The 20,033-nt window shown below is 40.9% G+C and overlaps 1 protein-coding gene across 2 annotated transcripts in view; it reads right to left on the bottom strand.

The window, feature by feature from the left end:
• The window catches only part of si:ch211-166a6.5 (clustered mitochondria protein homolog), a 94,509-nt gene that overhangs the window by 18,033 nt on the left and 56,443 nt on the right, over positions 1 to 20,033 (bottom strand). Inside the window, exons 8-17 of one of the 2 annotated variants that reach the window (XM_060931778.1) lie at positions 12,481 to 12,613; positions 12,277 to 12,369; positions 11,503 to 12,188; positions 11,247 to 11,320; positions 10,972 to 11,076; positions 10,784 to 10,884; positions 10,452 to 10,604; positions 10,257 to 10,319; positions 9,928 to 10,163; positions 9,736 to 9,820 (exon numbers count right to left, since the gene is read on the bottom strand). In XM_060931778.1, the coding sequence (XP_060787761.1) occupies positions 9,736 to 9,820; positions 9,928 to 10,163; positions 10,257 to 10,319; positions 10,452 to 10,604; positions 10,784 to 10,884; positions 10,972 to 11,076; positions 11,247 to 11,320; positions 11,503 to 12,188; positions 12,277 to 12,369; positions 12,481 to 12,613 (1,729 nt within the window). The remainder of the gene's footprint in view (positions 1 to 9,735; positions 9,821 to 9,927; positions 10,164 to 10,256; positions 10,320 to 10,451; positions 10,605 to 10,783; positions 10,885 to 10,971; positions 11,077 to 11,246; positions 11,321 to 11,502; positions 12,189 to 12,276; positions 12,370 to 12,480; positions 12,614 to 20,033) is intronic. The other variant, XM_060931779.1, reaches the window with a different exon arrangement.

Here is a 20,033-nt window from a genome sequence, read left to right as displayed (position 1 = left end):
ATATTTCTATGAGAAGCAGCATGGAGGCTGAGCAAATGTCTGAAATAAACATCTATGCAACTGTAATCCAGCTAATTGATAGCATATATGAAGTAACTGTCAATTAATATTCCTTAGCTGATGATCGTATTAAGTGTGAGCTAATCACAAAAATATAGTGACGATCATTTGCAGCAGTAATTTATTATGCATCCTGAATTATTTCAGTATATGATTTTTATGTACCCTTATTGCAAAGTATTGTCATATATTGTAATCCAATTCCATGATGATTTTTTTTAATCAAGGTATTACAAAGGTGATGTTTATGGGGGGGGGGGGGGGGGGAATCCTTCTTTGGTGTTGTATTCCATAGGCCTTGACTTCACCAAAAGTCATCTGAAGGAGCAACCTGTGGTGCATCCAAGTGACATTTCCCATTCATCAGAGGAGGACCCCCCCATCAAGCAAGGAAATGCTCAAGAAAACTCCAAGCAGCTGGAGTCCTACCTGGCCTGCCCAGCTGATAACATGAATGTCCTGAAATCTTTCTCAGCAGTGTGCAATTTGTCACTGAAGCTCAACACACCCCTACCTGCCTCAGCTGCCTGCGAGAGGCTTTTCAGCATTGCAGGACTGATTTTCAGACCCAAAAGGGCATGCCTTGACTCAAAGAACTTTGAGAACCAGCTTCTGCTGAGGCTGAATAAAAGATTTTGGCAGTGTGGTAGAGATGAGTGAATTTCTCACAAAAGGAAAAAAGACTTGATTAGACTTAGCTTCCATGTTGATCATAATGTTTCAAGTTCTGTTGCTGAAAACTGATTTGCCTATTGAAGTGTAGTAAGGTTGTCAAAACTTTGCTAGTTTTTCAATATAGTGCTTCAAATGAAACAAATTCTGTTAAAAGTAATATACATTAAGTATAGTATTGGGAGTACCAAAGCTGTTAAAAATTATCCAGGTACTCATGCAGGACCTCTGGTCAGTTCAGTCCTGATTATTCCGTCTGAAATTTGGCTTGTGGCAAAACTAGACTGTGTCCAGTAATTTTATTTTTCTCTATACCAGCACCGTGCAGGTTGTTAACCAAAGAGGAAAATTATCCTATTTTGTGTGCCTAGAACTTTTTTTTTTTGCCGAGGTATCAAAAGAGGTATTGTGCATCATTGATGGTAAAAATTCATTCGTACTTTTTACTTTTGTACTTAAGTACATTTCAGAGCCTGTACTTAAGTAACGGAGTTGAATCAGTACTTCTACCAGAGTATTTTTTCACACAAGTATCTGTACTTCCACTTAAGTACAGAATCTGAGTACTTTTGCCACCTCTGCATTTTGGATCGGTTTGCCTGCCTGTTTGTAAATAAACAAACACTTTCTGCAATTACATCTGTCCATCTGCGTCCTTTACATGATACATAGAAAAGAGGGACTTATTTCTTTTACTTCATAAATATATCAGTGAATTAAGCGTAAATATAAATTAAACACAGTTGGGCTTGTTTTACGTAAGAGTGAGTGAGTGGTGTGACAAGCGGGTCCATTTCAGTGTTAAAAAGTTTTCAGTATAAAGAACTGTTTGGACGTCCCCCAGAGTTCATTATAGTAGAGTTAGTCTATAAACAAGCAAGCATTTCATGCTATTTGATACAGTGCCTAGACATAAAGCAAACATATAAAATTGACATTTTGTAGTCATTTTCATAATTTAAGTAAAAAAGTAAGTACACCCGGGGCGGCACGGTAGTGTAGTGGTTAGCGCTGTCGCCTCACAGCAAGAAGGTCCGGGTTCGAGCCCCGTGGCCGGCGAGGGCCTTTCTGTTTGGAGTTTGCATGTTCTCCCCATGTTCGCGTGGGTTTCCTCCGGGTGCTACGGTTTCCCCCACAGTCCAAAGACATGCAGGTTAGGTTAACTGGTGACTCTAAATTGACCGTAGGTGTGAATGTGAGTGTGAATGGTTGTCTGTGTCTATGTGTCAGCCCTGTGATGACCTGGCGACTTGTCCAGGTTGTACCCCGCCTTTCGCCCGTAGTCAGCTGGGATAGGCTCCAGCTTGCCTGCGACCCTGTAGAAGGATAAAGTGGCTAGAGATAATGAGATGAGATGAAGTAAGTACACCCTTACATTTATCATATGGTCAAGTCCACAAAATTAGAATCAGGTGTTCCAGATTAGGTGCCATTGATTAGACTCTCCTGTAGGTTTAAGTACAGGTGGAACCTGTTTTATTTAAACCAACATCTAGGGTCTGGTGTTCTCTTTGCTATTGAAGTGTGTGGTGTCATCATGCCAAGATCTAAAGAGCTCTCGAAGAACCTCAGAAAAAAGGTTGTGGATGCCTCTGAATCTGGCAAGGGATTTAAAAAGATCTAAGCACACGAGCAAATCCTAAGCAATTTGCTTAGGAATTTCCTACTGGTGGATTTGCTCGTGTGCTTATCCTAAGCACATGAGCAAATCCACCAATGAATGGCTCAAAAAGAAGAAATGGAGGGTTATGGAATGGTCTAGTCAAAGCCCAGATTTGAACCCCATTGAAATGTTATGGTGAGATTTGAAAACCCATGCAAGAAAACCCTCAAACATCTTGCAACTGAAGGAATTTTGCATGGAAGAGTGGTCAAAAATTTCAGCAAGCCGATGTCAGAGACTAGTGGACAATTATGTAAAATGCTTAAAAGAAGTTACTTCTGTTTAAGGGGGCAACACTGGCTTCTGAAGCCAAGGGTGTACATACGATGTACATACTTTCTCCACAGAAGATTACATTATTGATATTTTTGTTGAATAAATGACTGAAAGAGCTCATTTTCCTTGTTGTTTTGTTCAAGTATATCACCTTTCTCTGAAGGCACTGTATCGCTAAGGTGAAATGCTTGCTTGTTTAAATATGTTGAGAAAAGTCTACAGTTTCCATGGGATGTACTTATTTTTCCACTTGACTCTACATGACTTCACCTGCCATCTCCAATCTGACATCCTTTGATGTATCCATGCGGACCAAGAAAGCTGGTTTTCCAGCCCGCCTTGCTGGTTTTCCAGCCCGCCTTGCTGGTTCAATTTGTGGCCACAGACTTCTTTCTTCCCAATCCGCCCATGGTAGCATTTCATCAAAGTGAATGCCTTTATCCTTGCAGACTGCAGAATCTTTGCCCTGTTGTCAAATGTCTTCCTTCACCTGGCTTTGGGAACACAGAACAGCAGTGACATGCCTGTTCTTATTGTCCATCTTTCTTCCAACTGGATGCACAATGTCAACTGCTTCATCCATCTTTAACTCCATATCTGGGACAATCTGAGCAAGGATATGAGTGACTTGTGCTCTGATGTTTTCATCTTTTTTTTTTCTTCCAAGCCTTTGATCCAGAGATACCATCTCATTCTGTATCTTTCTTGTTCTCTTACTCTCTCCTTATGATCGCTGTTCTCTTTGCATAGCTGGTCATTTTGTTTCTCCAGTTTTTTGACTTTCTTTTGCCATTCTTTCAAGTATTCTGCACTGAACTGGACTGCCTTTGTTAAGCTAGCAATCACTGTGCTACTTTGTTTTGTCTGCTCCCTTAAGTGGCCAGCTGCCCCTCTATTCTCCTTTCAAGGCTGAGTATAGCTTCCGAAATGGTTTAATGAGAGATTTCTGCACACTCACCGTCGTCTTTTGACCTGGACTACTTCTCCACTGGTTTCTTGCTTGGTGTTGGTTGTGCAGCCTCATTTCTTAGCTTCCTTTTATTTAGCAGAGTTATGTTCATTGCATAGTCATGTTTCTTTTCTCGATCACTTTCTTTTCTTTCAATATCAGGCAGAATTTGCAGTCCTCTGAGATTCAGTTTTAATCTGGCAAGTTTAATCAGCTTTGGTGTGCCCATTTTTAAACTTGAACGTGAAATGAACATTAATTATTGGATTATTTTACTGTCATTTTTCTGCTAAAATATGTTTGGAGGAGAAACTGAAAGTTGACAGACTGAGCACAAGTCTAATTAAAATATAAATTACACAAAAGGACGGATGACAAAACCATAAGTTTAGTTTTTGGTTGGGTTTTGTTTTTTGAACAAAAAGATTACAACTTTTGCGTACAATGTGTTATTCAAACGGGGTGGTACAGTGGTAAGCACTGTTGCCTCACAGCAAGAAGATTTCTGGTTCAAACATCACAGCCAACTGGGGTCTTTCTATGTGAAGTTTGCATGTTCTCCCCATGTCTGTGTGGATTTCCTCTGGGTGCTCCAGCTTCCTCCCACAGTTCAAAGACATGCAGATTAGGTAAAATACCCAGCCACTGGAGTTGCACAAGCCAGTGCATTTTTGGCACCGGTCCCAAGCCCAGACAGATTGGGGAGGGTTGCGTCAGGAAGGGCATCTGGTGTAAAAGGAGGGGGACCCTATGTCAGATAAAATATACAGATCATCCATTGGATGAGCCACTGCTGTTCCCCCTAACGGGAGCAGCCGAAAGTAGTTTGTTATTCAAGTGAAAGGCAGTTCAGATTCAAATGTCAAAATTATATATAAACTTTTAAATTATACATTTGTGATACATATACATTGCCCCCAAACCGCCACAAATTGCCACCACTGGTTGCTGGTATAATAGCAATATAACCATCAGATGTTTTCGCTGTCTATTTTTGCAGAGTACCACTTCCCTCACCCCTGGATTCCACAAGTGTGGTACTCTGACAACACATCTGCAACACAGTTTTGTTTCATACTCAGCATGACTTCATACCCCATGAGGAGCGTTTTGTCTTCCCGATTTTGTTAACTTTATTCGGTCATTTCCGCTTGATTTTGTGCTGCTTTGCACGGCTTGAACATACCAAGTGGAAGAAATGGACTAGGCACATAGTTTTAGGCCTGGGCTACGCCAACTGTCTCACGTGTGTGGCGGTCGCAGAGCACCTTGATTTTCGTTTCAACGTACATGTGAACAGGTTAGAGCAGACATACAGCCTGTGTGAGATGCACATCTCAGGTGTGGCATCAAGACTTTCGGCATGACACCTATTTTTCATGCATGCGGTAAGCGGTTCTCAGCAAAATAGACAGTGAAAAGACCTTTCAGTATAGATTTGATGTCTAGGCTATATGTTGCAGAAATTTTTTTCCCCATATTATTTATTTATATATTAATTACAGTTGAGCACACTTCTTAACCTTTGTCTATCTAAATTAAATATATATTTGATTTAATTAAGTTTAAACATTCTATTATTAATGACAAATTAATCAATAATTCCAATCAATTCCACTATCAAAGGCAAACTCAGTGTAGAAAGACAGGGCTGGCAACAGCAATGCTGGCAGTGTGTACAAACACAACCATGAGAGCCACAACAACGTAGCCGTCATGCACATGCAATGCAGCCGGTTTCCACTATAATGAAAGTTATGAGTTATGTAATTTTGCTGGTATGAAGTCACTATGACTAACAGATTTTTTTCACTGTCCATTTTGCTGAGTACTGCTTACCACACACGAAAAATAAACGCCACGCCAAAATGCTAGATGACATGCTGTTGCAGCGGCATTCAAGCCATGCCTGAGATGTAGGCTGTGTGGCTGTTAATATGGGAGCCGTAAATCAAGACGTTCCTTGACTGCCACCAAGCACACGCAACATAACCGGCATGGCCCAAGCCAACTCGTAAACTTGAATGGGAACATTGGAAATAATTTTGACACCAGGGTTTGGATGATGTTCCTACAGTGATAGCAGAATTGTGCATAATTCTGTTGGTTTTCTCAAAAATATTCTGTTAGCAAAAGTTATGTTTGGTTTCTCAAAAAATAGACACAATGTGACCTTCTGCACAAAATGTGGCATACAAGATCAAGAATGAATAGTAGCAAGAATGCAGTCACAAAACACTGTCAGAAATAGGGGAACATTAGGAGTCCATTTCTGTCCCCCAAGGTACAAGCTACACTAATGCCGCTTTTCCACTACAAACGCGGCTGAGTCAGGCTGAGCCGTGCCGTGCTGAGTCGAGCTGAGCGGGGCTGTTGGAGTTGCATTTCGACTACAACCGCGCTGAATCGTGCTGGCTGGAAGTGGGTGGACACATTGAGTGGAGTTAGCGAAAGTGGGTGGACGTCACATGATGTTGTTAAGCAGCGCAAACAGTGACATCAGTGAGCTTTTAAGCGGTAGTCTCACGACCCGAATAGTAAACAATAAACATGGACATGGAGTCGTTAGTGTTGCTGGTCTTGGTTCTGTGGCTTGTTGTCACCGACAACGCCAACAGATACTGGCAAGAGCGTATAGATGAGGCGAGGCGCATAAGGCTTCAGAAATTCTCGTAATTCTTCTTCTTCCGGGTTTACGGTGTTTACAGATCCCAGCGTGCTCGCGGGGCGTGTGTGGGCATGTGAGGACACTCCTCCTCACCAATCAGTGCACAGGGGAGTGTCTGCTCACGCCCCCAGCCTCACTCGGCACGGTTTGGCTCGCTTCAGCCCCACTCCAAAACGGTGCGAGTTTTAGGGGCTAAGCAGGGCTGAAGCGAGCCGAGTCGTGCTGTTTTTTGGTAGTCGAAACGCGAGCCGTGTCGGGCTGAAGTGAGCTGAAGCGAGCTGAAAAAGGGTAGTGGAAAAGGGCCATAATATAACCCCCCCAGGGATAATTCTTGGACCTCAAGGTAATTGTACATCTTTTTTAGGGCCAAAAAGGTACATATAAAATGTTCCTAAACAGTATATAAAAGGTACAAATAAGTACGTTAGAGGCTACTGCCCCAGAGACAAGCTCATATACCTCTAAAGGTATAATAATGTACTTTATTTTCTGAGAGAGAATATTATGCCCTTGGTTGTTCTAATAAACAGCCTTCAGATTCTTCTATGCAGTATTCCTTGTCAAGGGCATGCATACATATATACTGTAAATATAATTTGTGGAGTAATTATGTAGTAATGCTGTTAGCTTTGGCAATCTTGCATCAAGTTTCTTAGTATTTTTCCACAAGATATTTCTTTAATTTCTAAATCTGTGGAAATACCCCACAATGCATACAGTGGTGCTTGAAAGTTTGTGAACTCTTCAGAATTTTCTATATTTCTGCATAAATATGACCTAAAACATCATCAGATTTTCACACAAGTCCTAAAAGTAGATAAAGAGAGCCCAATTAAACAAATGAGACAAAAATATTCTACTTGGTCATTTATTTATTGAGGAAAATGATCCAATATTACATATCTGTGAGTGGCAAAAGTATGTGAACCTCTAGGATTAGCAGCTAGTAATTTGAAGGTGAAATTAGAGTCAGGTGTTTCCAATCAATGGGATGAACATCAGGTGTGAGTGGGTACCCTGCTTTATTCAAAGAACACGGATCTATCAAAGTCTGATCTTCACAACACATTTGTGGAAGTGTATCATGGCACTAAGGAGATTTCTGAGGACCTCAGAAAAAGTGTTGATGATGCTCATCAGGCTGGAAAAGGTTACAAAACCATCTCTAAAGAGTTTGTACTCCACCAATCCACAGTCAGACAGATTGTGTACAAATGGAGGAAATTCAAGACCATTGTTATCCTCCCCAGGAGTGGTCGACCAACAAAGATCACTCCAAGAGCAAGGCGTGTAATAGTCGGGGAGGTCACAAAAGACCCCAGGGTAACTTCTAAGCAACTGAAGGCCTCTCTCACATTGGCTAATGTTTATGTTCATGAGTCCACCATCAGGGGAATGAACATTGTTGCTTGTCTGCAGTTTGCTAAAGATCACATGGACAAGCCAGAAGGCTATTGGAAAAATGTTTTGTGGATGGAGGAGACCAAAATAGAACTTTTTGGTTTAAATGAGAAGCGTTATGTTTGGAGAAAGGAAAACACTGCATTCCAGCATAAGAACCTTATCCCATCTGTGAAACATAGTGGTGGTAGTATCATGGTTTGGGCCTGTTTTGCTGCATCTGGGCCAGGACGGCTTGCCATCATTGATGGAACAATGAATTCTGAATTATACCAGCGAATTCTAAAGGAAAATGACAGGACATCTGTCCGTGAACAAGAGAAGAGAAGGTGGGTCATGCAACAAGAGAACAACCCTAAGCACACAAGTCATTCTATCAAAGAATGGTTAAAGAAGAATAAAGTTAATGTTTTGGAATGGCCAAGTCAAAGTCCTGACCTTAATCCAATCTAAATGTTGTGGAAGGACCTGAAGCGTCCTTCCACAACATGAAGTTCATGTGAGGAAACCCACCAACAGTTGAAGGTGTTGAAGGTGTTCTGTATGGAGGAATGGGCTAAAATTCCTCCAAGCCAGTATGCAAGACTGATCAGCAGTTACTGGAAATGTTTAGTTGCACTTATTGCTGCACAAGGGGGTCACATCAGATACTGAAAGCAAAGGTTCACATACTTTTGCCACTCACAGATATGTAATATTGGATCATTTTCCTCAATAAATAAATGACCAAGTATAATATTTTTGCCCCATTTGTTTAATTGGGTTCTTTTTATCTACTTTTAGGACTTGGGTGAAAATCTGATGATGTTTTAGGTCATATTTATGCAGAAATATAGAAAATTCTCAAGAGTTCACAAACTTTCAAGCACCACTGTATATCTGACTATATAAATGTCCTAACAATGCTGTCTAGCTTAATATAAACCTCACTACTAATATTCATAATAAGAATGTAAAGGGGCTGACTCACCCTTCCCAGAATCCAGTTCATTGTTGTTTTGAAAGCATGTGAACTCAAATCTGTTAGTTGTGCAGCAAAACCTCTGCAAATTCACTGCTAATGTTCCCTTTGAAACTCATCTCAAACGTTTTCTTCATCAATGTTTGATACATGGAAGTTTTGACAAGACACTGCCTGATATTTTCTTTCCTTCATAGCCCCTTGCAAAATAGCCAAGGCCTGTTTTTGGTCCATTATAAACAATCACCATATGAAAATGTAATGGGTTGGTCAAAAGAATTTAAAATATAAATACATAATTTGACAAAATATTTTCAATTTCATGTTACATTTTATGATCCATGGCTTAGGATGCCACCGCATTATTCCACTACTTGAAAAACAACCCACAACATTGATGGATGGGGAAAATGACGACTCGATCCTTAGTGCAGAGGCTTCTGGGCAAGGTGGGCTAGCCCCTTTAATACATTTGGCTCTCCTTATAACACTGACTAGTGGCCTAGTGGTAGTGTGTCCGCCTCTCAATCGGGAGTTCTATTCACGGTCGGGTCATACCAAAGACCATCATAAAAATGGTACCTACTACCATCTGGCAAGGCACGCTGCAATACAGATGCGAGTGGGGAGTTAAACTCTCGTGGTTACCAGAGGACTAGCCCCCCCACTGTAACCCTAGCTATGTAATAGGCGAGAGGCCGAGGGCTGCGGAAACAGAGCTCGGCACCGCTCGATGCGCCACATGGTGCGGGAAGGACTTTAACTTAACTCTCCTTATAACTACCTATCTTGCAATTTTTTTTCTTTGTCATTAACCATATTTAAACAAAACAAAGACAGCAGAAATGCAGTGGGTCTTTTAGATACAGTAGCGTTTTACCAGGGGCACACAGATATTAACAGTTAAGTATTTGTACATGTAATATAAACATCTACAAATGGTATTAGGATAGCGGACAACACTAATATAACTTCAAAGTCTCGAATTGACTTTAGCTTTCTGGCTTGGAAATTACTTGGTACTTTATATGTAATACTTGAGGCTAGTTTATTTGTATATTGTATAATGGAGGTGTTTGTAGTACCTGTATGCCAGTCTTCAAGCAGATCTCTCGTAATAAGGATAGCTTTTGAAGCCCATACTGCTCAACCAGCTGATCAATATTTGACCTGCAAACATTTCATGTCTTTGTTGCAAAGGAGTACTGGGGACACATCAGCATAAATATGCACGTGATAAGAAAACGGCAGTAAGAAAAAGCAGTGTTATCTCTCACCCAAGTCCCTGTTTAAAACCATAGGTCTCTACAGCATCCTGGCATATGTGGGTCCAGAGTTCATTTCCATTGAGCAAGCTCCATGCAGTATTATCAGCACTTCCTCCACCTTTATGGCCACGTCTCCTGGAGCGTTTTTTAGACTCCTCACCGTTTGAGGCAGGGCTAAAGTGAGGCACCAACAAGCAGCAGCAGAAGTGACTTATAGCTGCTGACAGGTTAGACAGCTCCACTCCCTTAAAAATTAGAAGACAAAAAGTTATACATTTCAAAACAGTACATTGAAATGTATGTGTGGTGTTTGTGTCAATTAAGAAACAATGCAATACCTGTATGTAGCCATTGAAGATCCTTCGAGCACAGCGCACTACAATCTCTCCATAAGCCAATCTCTGGGAGACAGGAACATAAAGGGAATGAAGAAAAAATACAAGGCAATATAATGCAGTAAGTATTTAATCTACCAAAATAAGATTGTGGGAAGTTTTTGCTTGTTTAATTCTATGAGCACTGATGGTTCTTACAGTGATGTGCCTCAGTTGCTCCTTGTGATCTGACTGACTGATGGATGAGATCAAGTGACCCAAATAACGGAGGTTTATGCCTTTCCGATGTAGGGCTTGTCGTAATGTAGCTCCATCTATGGGCATCTCATTGCAGTGCAGACAGTCATCCATCTACCCATCAGTCCAGACAATTTTATTAATATTCAATAGTCAAGCACAGATCAATACAATATACAAACTGCTGAGCAGTTGTCTACAAAGGGCTCAGTGCACGTTTAGAACGAAAACCTGCACCCACACTATAGATGAGCAATATGTAAAAGGGTACAAAAAGTAAACATAACACTTACAAATGCTGGAATCTGATCACTGACAATGAATGCAGCAGCTTCTCTTAGTAATCTCTCCTGTAAGGCCACGGCAGCAGTCTCTGACTTGGGAAACTGCACACCTGCAAAAACAGAAAAGCGAGATTTTAATGTTTGGCAACCTATTTGATGTTTAAGAAGGTGGTTTTGTTGTGGAACATTGTACTCGCCTGGAGAGAAGACATTTGGGTTAAAGCGCATCTCAAAGATGATGTTACTGATAGAGCCGACATCTCTGCAGGCTGCTCTCACTGCTTCTGTGCCTCGAGAATCAGCTGTTATTTACAACTTTATTCAATACATAGCAATGTCTGAATGAGAACAAGTTGTAAAGACTGAGCTATGACTTTTTATTATTATAATGTATTATTCGGAGTAGTAGTAGTAGTAGTAGTAGTACTACTAGAACCCATTTACTGTATCACAAATTAGACTGCTTTCTTACCTGACTTTACACTATCCTCCATGTCTCCACTTTCCTCCAGCTTTTCTCTCACACGCTTTGTAAACTCAGTATGCCTGAAGTAACAAGAGAAAATAAGCATGTATAATAATAATAATAACAATAATAATAATAATAATAATAATAATAGCATATAGACTAATAGAATTCATGACAAACCTATAAGAGAACAATAAAATTTTTAACATACATTATTTTACCCACACCTAACACAAACACATTATCATTCGATGCTTACTTGTGCTGTACGAACGCCTTGACTAGCTCTGGCCGTAGACGACATAGCCCATGAGGGAAATGCCTGGAAATGCTGCCTTCTTTCGCCTCTTCTCCACCTTCTGCCAAGCAGAAGTTGGCATCAGCAGGGGCTGTACGGAACACATCAAGTATGTAATAACGACCATCTGCTCCCAACAGTCCCTGAGCATCCACGGAGGTGAACAGGGCCGCCTGATAGCCAGAAGGGCCCACTACTGCATGTCTCTGCAGGCCAAGGGCCTTGGCTGACTGAGCTAGCAGCTGCAAGAGCTTCCTCCGTGCTGGATTCTCTAAAGGCCCAGTATTGAGGCTATACAGGAGGCCAGTAGAGACACCAGACTGATCCTGAGCCTGAAGGCCAGGTGCCAGCCCCTGGGCACAAAGACGAACGCCTCGGTAATCGGCTAGAGCAGTAGGGAGTGTGTGAAGAGCTTGTAGGTCTCCCTCTAAATCACTGTAGGCCTGTATGGCTTGTAGTTCAAGTCTCTGTGCTGCCCTTCGACCCCGGGCACCACCTAACCAATCTTCTCCAGGTCCACCAATGTTCATAAACAGACCACCCCACAGAAAAGCTGGGGCTTCACTAGAGCCATTAATGGGATCAACAAAGCCATCAATCACTTTTTCAGCAGCCTGGGCCACAGCCCATGTAAAAGCACTATTGACCTGGAGGAAAAAAGGTCAAGGTGTTAGACAGGCAAGTTGAGTATAGTGTATGTAAATATGTGCACATTGGGATTTTAAAGGTGTGGACCTGTAGTAAGGCTTTTTCTCTTTGGAGTCTCTCTTCTAAGGTAGTCTGTGGTAGGTCTCTAGCTGTCTGCATTTCCTCATTCCAGTCTGGAGCCTGTATACACCCACACACACACCCACACACAGTGAGTAAAAATGCAGACATAACTATGGATAGAATACACACATTTTAGAAATAATTGGGAAAAGTATTAAGGGCAAATACCTGAGCATTAAGGCCCTGCTCCAAACCCATTCTACAGCTATAGTTGTTTTTGTGAGAATAGAGTGCCGGAACTCCAAGCCAGCTCATAGTACGGTAAGGGGTGGACAGGGACTCTTCTGTCGACAGAGTAGGCCTGAGGTAGAAAGATGCACAGACACATTTAAAGGGAAACTGAAGGCAAATTTATCATCATCAAAATTCTATTTCTCTCATTTATATAAAATGTAGGAATGCATTTCTGACCGCTATTTTGTCACTGCTATAGCAAGTCATGAGTGTTTGAAATATGCTATGTAATATATCAGTCCATATGTCAAAGCAATAACCGTAAACAAGATTCACTGAGACCTGTGCGAGACTTCATAGAACGAAAGTAAAATGTACAGCGGAAATCAAAGTGACCAGCATCTGCCAACGTTGTCAAAAGACGTGCGCGCCCTCCTTCGAATGCTGACGTAATCAAGCCGAAAGTTTTCCGTGTCCGAAATCGCTCCCTACTCACTATATAGGGCACTATATAGTAGGGACACCATTTTGTAGTGCTGTCCGAAACCTTAGTGAGGATTATGTGGGAAATGCGCTTAGTATAATATCTATTTATCACAAAAACACATGCATGTATTTATTATTTTGAAAACCCACCAGCCGCCTGATCTGGCATGTTTTGATTGTTCAACAGTAACGACATAAATACCAGCGCAACGGACGAGTCCTTATCCTGTCACCTTTCCAACTCTTCCCTACTCCACGTTGGTTCAAAGTCGCATGGAATAATCTCCAGGTCACATACGCGAGGGAGTCGGATGTATGTGCAGAAGTATACAGTTTAATAAAGTGCAGAATATATATACAGTGAGACAATATATACAGTGCCTTGAAAAAGTATTCATACCCCTTGAATTTTTTCACATTTTTCCACCTTACAACCACGAACTTAAAAGTTTTTTATTGAGATGTTATGTGATAGACCAACAGAGTAGCACATAATTGTGAAGTGAAACGAAAATGATAAATGGTCTTCAAAATTTTAAACAAATAAAAATCTGAAAAATGTGGTGTGCATTAGTATTCAGCCCCCCTGCGTCAATACTTTCTAGAGCCACCTTTTGCTACAATTACAGCTGCAAGTCTTTTGCACATTCTTCTTTGCAAAATAGCTCAAGCGCAGCCAGATTGGATGGAGAGCGTCTGTGAACAGCAATTTTCAAGTCTTGCCACAGATGCTCAATGGGATTTAGGTCTGGACTTTGACTGGGACATTCTAACACATGAATATTCTTTGATCTAAACCATTCCATTGTAGCTCTGGCTGTATGTTTAGGGTCATTGTCTTGCTAGAAGGTGAATCTCCTTCCCAGTCTCAAGTCTTTTGCAGCCTCCAACAGGTTTTCTTCCAGGATTGCCCTGTATTTAGCTCCATCCATCTTCCCATCAACTCTGACCAGCTTCCTTGTCCCTGCTGAAGAAAAGCATCCCCACAGCATGATGCTGCCACCACCATGTTTCACAGTGGGGATGGTGTGTGCAGGGTGATGAGCAGTGTTAGTTTTCCACCACACATAGCGCTTTACATTTAGGCCAGAAAGTTCAACTTTGGTCTCATCTGACCAAAGTACCTTCTTCCACATGTTTGCTGTGTCCCCTACATGGCTTCTGGCAAACTGCAAATGGGACTTCTTATGCCTGTCTTTCAACAATAGCTCTCTTCTTGCCACTCTTCCAAAAAGGCCAGATTTGTGGAGTGTACGACTTATAGTTGTCCTGTGCACAGATTCTCCCACCTGAGCTGTGGATTTCTGCAGCTCCTCCAGAGTGATCATGGGCCTCTTGGTTGCTTCTCTGACCAGTGCTCTCCTTGCACGCTCTGTCAGTTTAGGTGGATGGCCATGTCTTGGTAGGTTTGCAGTTGTGCCATACTTTTTCCATTTTTGAATGATGGATTGAACAGTGCTTCTTGAGATGTTCAGAGCTTGGGATATTTTTTTATAACCTAACCCTGCTTTAAACTTCTCCAGAACTTTATCCCTGACTTGTCTGGTGAGTTCTTTGGTCTTCATGATGCTGTTTATTCTTCAGTGTTCTCTAACAAACCACTGAGGCCTTCACAGAACAAGTGTATTTATGCTGAGAGTAAATTACACACAGTAGGACTCTATTAACTAATTAGATGACTTCTGAAGGCAATTGATTGCACTGGATTGTATTTAGAGGTATCAGAGTACAGGGGGCTGAATACTAATGCACACCACAGTTTTCAGATTTTTATTTGTTTAAAATTTTGAAGACCATTTATCATTTTCATTTCACTTCACAATTATGTGCTACTCTGTGTTGGTCTATCACATAAAATCTCAATAAAAAACTTTTAAGTTCCTGGTTGTAAGGTGGAAAAATGTGAAAAAGTTCAAGGGGTATGAATACTTTTTCAAGGCACTGTACACAGGCAAACAACCCAAAACAGCAGGCTAGATCAAAAACGAGAATACAGACAAAGGGTTGGTCGAGGCGCAAACAGTACATCAAAGGCTAAGCGAGGACAAGAACGAGAAACAGGCACAAGGACGGTAAAACAGGAAATCAAGACAACGGGTAGAAAGGCTCGGTAATGCGTATCGTAATACTTCGCTATGCAAATGCATCAGCACAGTCCTTAAATAGGCAAACACACAGTTCCTTAATTGAGCTCAGGTGCGCCTTGTTCACGGCGCACATGCTGGAGTCCACTCGGCACACGCACAGCCCGAGGCGCGCCTTCAGGTACACACGCCACAGCATGCAGGACTGACACTCCATCACTGATGAAGCTGGCAAATCTTGAAATTAATTTAAATTGGAACGATATGGCGATCTGGCCTCTGTGTAAACAGTTTTCAAAATGGCAGCGCTGACACTTCACGTTTGAAGTCTCACACAAGTCTCGTGAAGATCGCGCGGATAAGAGACACCTGCCATGGACCATACAAACTACATTCAACATGGCTAAAAACCGAAAAGGCTGATAAGTGTAATATAATATGCCAATACGAGTCACGATCTCATCTCATTATCTCTAGCCGCTTTATCTTGTTCTACAGGGTCGCAGGCAAGCTGGAGCCTATCCCAGCTGACTACGGGCGAAAGGCGGGGTACACCCTGGACAAGTTGCCAGGTCATCACAGGGCTGACACATAGACACAGACAACCATTCACACTCACATTCACACCTACGGTCAAATTTAGAGTCACCAGTTAACCTAACCTGCACGTCTTTGGACTGTGGGGGAAACCGGAGCACCCGGAGGAAACCCACGCGGACACAGGGAGAACATGCAAACTCCACACAGAAAGGCCCTCGCCGGCCACGGGGCTCGAACCCGGACCTTCTTGCTGTGAGGCGACAGCGCTAACCACTACACCACCGTGCTGCCATGAGTCACGATATAAGGCTAATAAAACTGAAAACGTAATTGAATAAACATGTTAAGAAATAAAACAAGTTTAAAAATGACTTCAGTTCCCCTTTAATCTCATTCACTGTTTTTGAGTTCTGCTTTGGGAACAAGTATACAGTACAATCATTTTTCAACAAAAAGGAATAACAAAAGAGCATTTACAAAATTACTTTGGGATGAATATGTAAACAGTGGGTTCAGAATTTATTCAGACTTTTCATTTTTTGCACACTATTAGACTATATAATATGAAAACTTGAATTTTTTTGCCATTAATACACACACACATACATATATACACATATATATATATATATATATATATATATATATATATATATATATATATATATATGGCAAAACAAAACATTTTTAGAAATTTTGCTGCAAATCTATTTAAAAAAAAAAATCAAAAGCTGATCTCATTTAGATTATTATTCAGACCCTTGTCAAAGGCACGCCAAATTAAGTTCATGTGAATCCTGTTGATCATTTGTGATTTGTCTAAACTTTGACTGGAGTCAACCTTTGGCAATTCAATTAATTGGACAGGATTTAGAACAAGGTGCACACCAATGTGTATAAAGTTCCACAGTTCACACAGTGCATGGCCAACCAAAAACTTAGCTAAGAAGTCCAAAGGCACTTTCCAACTGGAAGAACTTTTTCACAGTTCTTAGAACTGTTGGAAGAAGTTTGCCCTTTTTGTGTGCCACAATGCAGGAACTGAGAAAAATTATAGTTCTTAGAATGGTGTTTTGAGGGACTTTTCTTTTTTTTTTTAAGCTGCTACTTCAGGGTAGGTACTTTTCCAGCACAAGAGGAACCATGAGTGACGCAAGCGTACAGTGATTGCCCCATCATCTGGACTGACACATGAGCCAATGCAGGCTGAATTATGCAGCACCGGTCAATGCCAGGTTTACAAATTTATGCAAAACATTAGCCAAAAGCTCTTAACGTTAGCGTTTATTTTAAAAAAAAAAAAAACCCGGACAGATGGACCAACAGTGAAGTCCAGGCTTTATTAAGCCTCTATGCTATGGAGGAAATGCAGTGCAATTCTGATGCATCCAAGTGGAATATAAAAATATTCATTAAACAAAATGCTCATCTATTTTTTTTTAAATCCACGACAGAAGAAAACCCTTAGTCTATAAAACAGTCCACATTAACATATTCAGTAAACATATTTTAAGCAATCACTAACCATTTTCCACAATGAATTCACTCTTTATAAAGTAAAATAAAGAATTTACTGTCAGTCCTCAACACTCCCTGGTCTCCTAGTTCTACAGTGCAGTGGAATGATCTGTTTCTATAGAAACGCACACCCGAAACGACAGACAAAAGTTGACCAGTTTAAATCATAATGTTGCTAGTTTGCTGTTTTCATAGCAAAACAAGACACACTTTAATATGAAAACATCAAGCTAGTGACATCGCTAATGCAACCATTGCAGTTCATTGACGGAGTTAAAGGATCACGAAAAGAGACTATGATTTATTTGTCTGTTATGGAAATGACAGAGGTTACCAGTGCATCATTGTCAACATCTACCCACTGACTCGCACTGTTTTTTCAATCTTCACCATTCAGTTCATCCATGTGTTGCAAATCAAGATGATGTCAGCAGTCATTTCATCCTTATATCTGTCCTTTGATCATTGTTCCTGATAACTGAGTGATCAACACCTAAGCAAGGCTAATTAAGCCTTTGTTTTAATTAACATATTGTTAACTTGACTGCAGACTTGATTACTTATTGTTTGTCTCTGGGGGAAGACGAGGCATTGGCTCAGTGATTTAAAATAAAAAAAAAATTTAAAAAAAGGACTATGACTCATCCGTCACTAAAGGTGGGAGACACAAATTTAGTTCGTTATATGCGAAAGTTCGTAGGAGTTCATAATAGTGGGGTTGCAGTGTACATGGCTCTCTGAGGAGCTCCCCAGATGGTCGTTTCTCTCAATAAGTCCCTAGAACTCTTTGGTCCAAAAGCACCTCAAGGTACTCTTCAGAGACCCTGTGGTTAAACTGTGCTGAGTCATACAGATCTGGGCAAGGATATTAAAAAAAATCTTCAGCTTGTTTAATGTTTTTGAACAAAATATTGTATTCTCAAAAATCCTTCTAAAAATTTTTCTTATGAGTTAATATCTGCACAGGTGAGGTCAAAAGTTTACAAACACCTAAGCAAAAGCTATTCAGTCTCAGTTCTCTCATCACTACACATATTTCATGTTACCATACATTTTCCGGTCAGTCAGTTACAGTGGTGCTTGAAAATGTGTGAACCCTTTAGAATTTTCTATATTTCTGTATAATTATGACCTAAAACATCATCAGATTTTCATCCAAGTGCTAAAAGTAGATAAAAAGAACCCAGTTAAACAAATGAGACAAAAATATTATACTTGGTCATTTATTTATTGAGGAAAATTATCCAATATTACATATCTGTGAGTGGCAAAAGTATGTGAACCTCTAGGATTAGCAGCCATTTTGAAGGTGAAATTAGAGTCAGGTGTTTCCAATCAATGGGATGACAGGTGAGAGTGGGCACCCGGTTTTATTTAAAGAACAGGGATCTATCAAAGTCTGATCTTCACAACACATGTTTGTGGAAGTGCATCATGGCATGAACAAAGGAGATTTCTGAGGACTTCAGAAAAAGCGTTGTTGATGCTCATCAGGCTGGAAAAGGTTACAAAACCATCTCTAAAGAGTTTGGACTCCACCATTCCACAGTCAGACAGATGGTGTACAAATGGAAGAAATTCAAGACCATTGTTACCCTCCCCAGGAGTGGTCGACCAACAAAGATCACTCCAAGAGCAAGGCGTGTAATAGTCGGCGAGGTCACAAAGGACCCCAGGGTAACTTCTAAGCAACTGAAGGCCTCTCTCACATTGGCTAATGTTCATGAGTACACCATCAGGAGAACACTGAACAACAACGGTGTGCATGGCAGGGCTGCAAGGAGAAAGCCACTGCTCTCCAGAAAGAACATTGCTGCTCATCTGCAATTTGCTAAAAGATCATGTGGACAAGCCAGAAGGCTACTGGAAACATGTTTTGTGGACGGATGAGACCAAAATAGAACTTTTTGGTTTAAATGAGAAGCGTCATGTTTGGAGAAAACACTGCATTCCAGCATAAGAACCTTATCCCATCTGTGAAACATGGTGGTGGTAGTATCATGGCTTGGGCCCGTTTTGCTGCATCTGGGCCAGGATGGCTTGCCATCATTGATGGAACAATGAATTCTGAATTATACCAGCGAATTTGAAAGGAAAATGGCAGGACATCTGTCCATGAACTGAATCTCAAGAGAAGGTGGGTCATGCAGCAAGACAACGACCCTAAGCACACAAGTCATTCTACCAAAGAATGGTTAAAGAAAAATAAAGTTAGTTTTGGAATGGCCAAGTCAAAGTCCTGACCTTAATCCAATTGAAATGTTGTGGAAGGACCTGAAGCGAGCAGTTCATGTGATGAAACCCACCAACATCCCAGAGTTGAAGCTGTTCTGTATGGAGGAATGGGCTAAAATTCCTCCAAGCCAGTGTGCAGGACTGATCAACAGTTACTGGAAACATTTAGTTGCAGTTATTGCTGCACAAGGGGGTCACACCAGATACTGAAAGCAAAGGTTCACATACTTTTGCCATTCACAGATATGTAATATTGGATCATTTTCCTCAATAAATAAATGAGCAAGTATAATATTTTTGTCTCATTTGTTTAACTGGGTTCTCTTTATCTACTTTTACGACTTGTGTGAAAATCTGATGATGTTTTAGGTCATATTTATGCAGAAATATAGAAAATTCTAAAGGGTTCACAAACTTTCAAGCGCCACTGTCGGCAGTCTACTTTGTTCAGATCAGACACAATTTTTAAAATAATCAATGACAGACAGATTCATTTCAGCTTTAATTCACTAGTGGCACTCTCACGCATCATAACTTTATACCAAGTTGGATGTATAGAACTCTGAACACTCTGGAAGATTCCAGAAAATCAATTTAATGACATTTAGAAGTTTCTGTTTGTGTGAGAGGTTCAGCTGAACCCTAAGACAACAACAAAGGTACTGGTGGAAGAGCACTGCTATT

This window comes from Neoarius graeffei, chromosome 10 (genome assembly GCF_027579695.1).
Source record: "Neoarius graeffei isolate fNeoGra1 chromosome 10, fNeoGra1.pri, whole genome shotgun sequence".
In the NCBI taxonomy this organism is placed as follows: Eukaryota; Metazoa; Chordata; class Actinopteri; order Siluriformes; family Ariidae; genus Neoarius; species Neoarius graeffei.
Note: the sequence above shows the minus strand (reverse complement) of the source record. Positions and strands in the feature narration are given on the sequence as shown.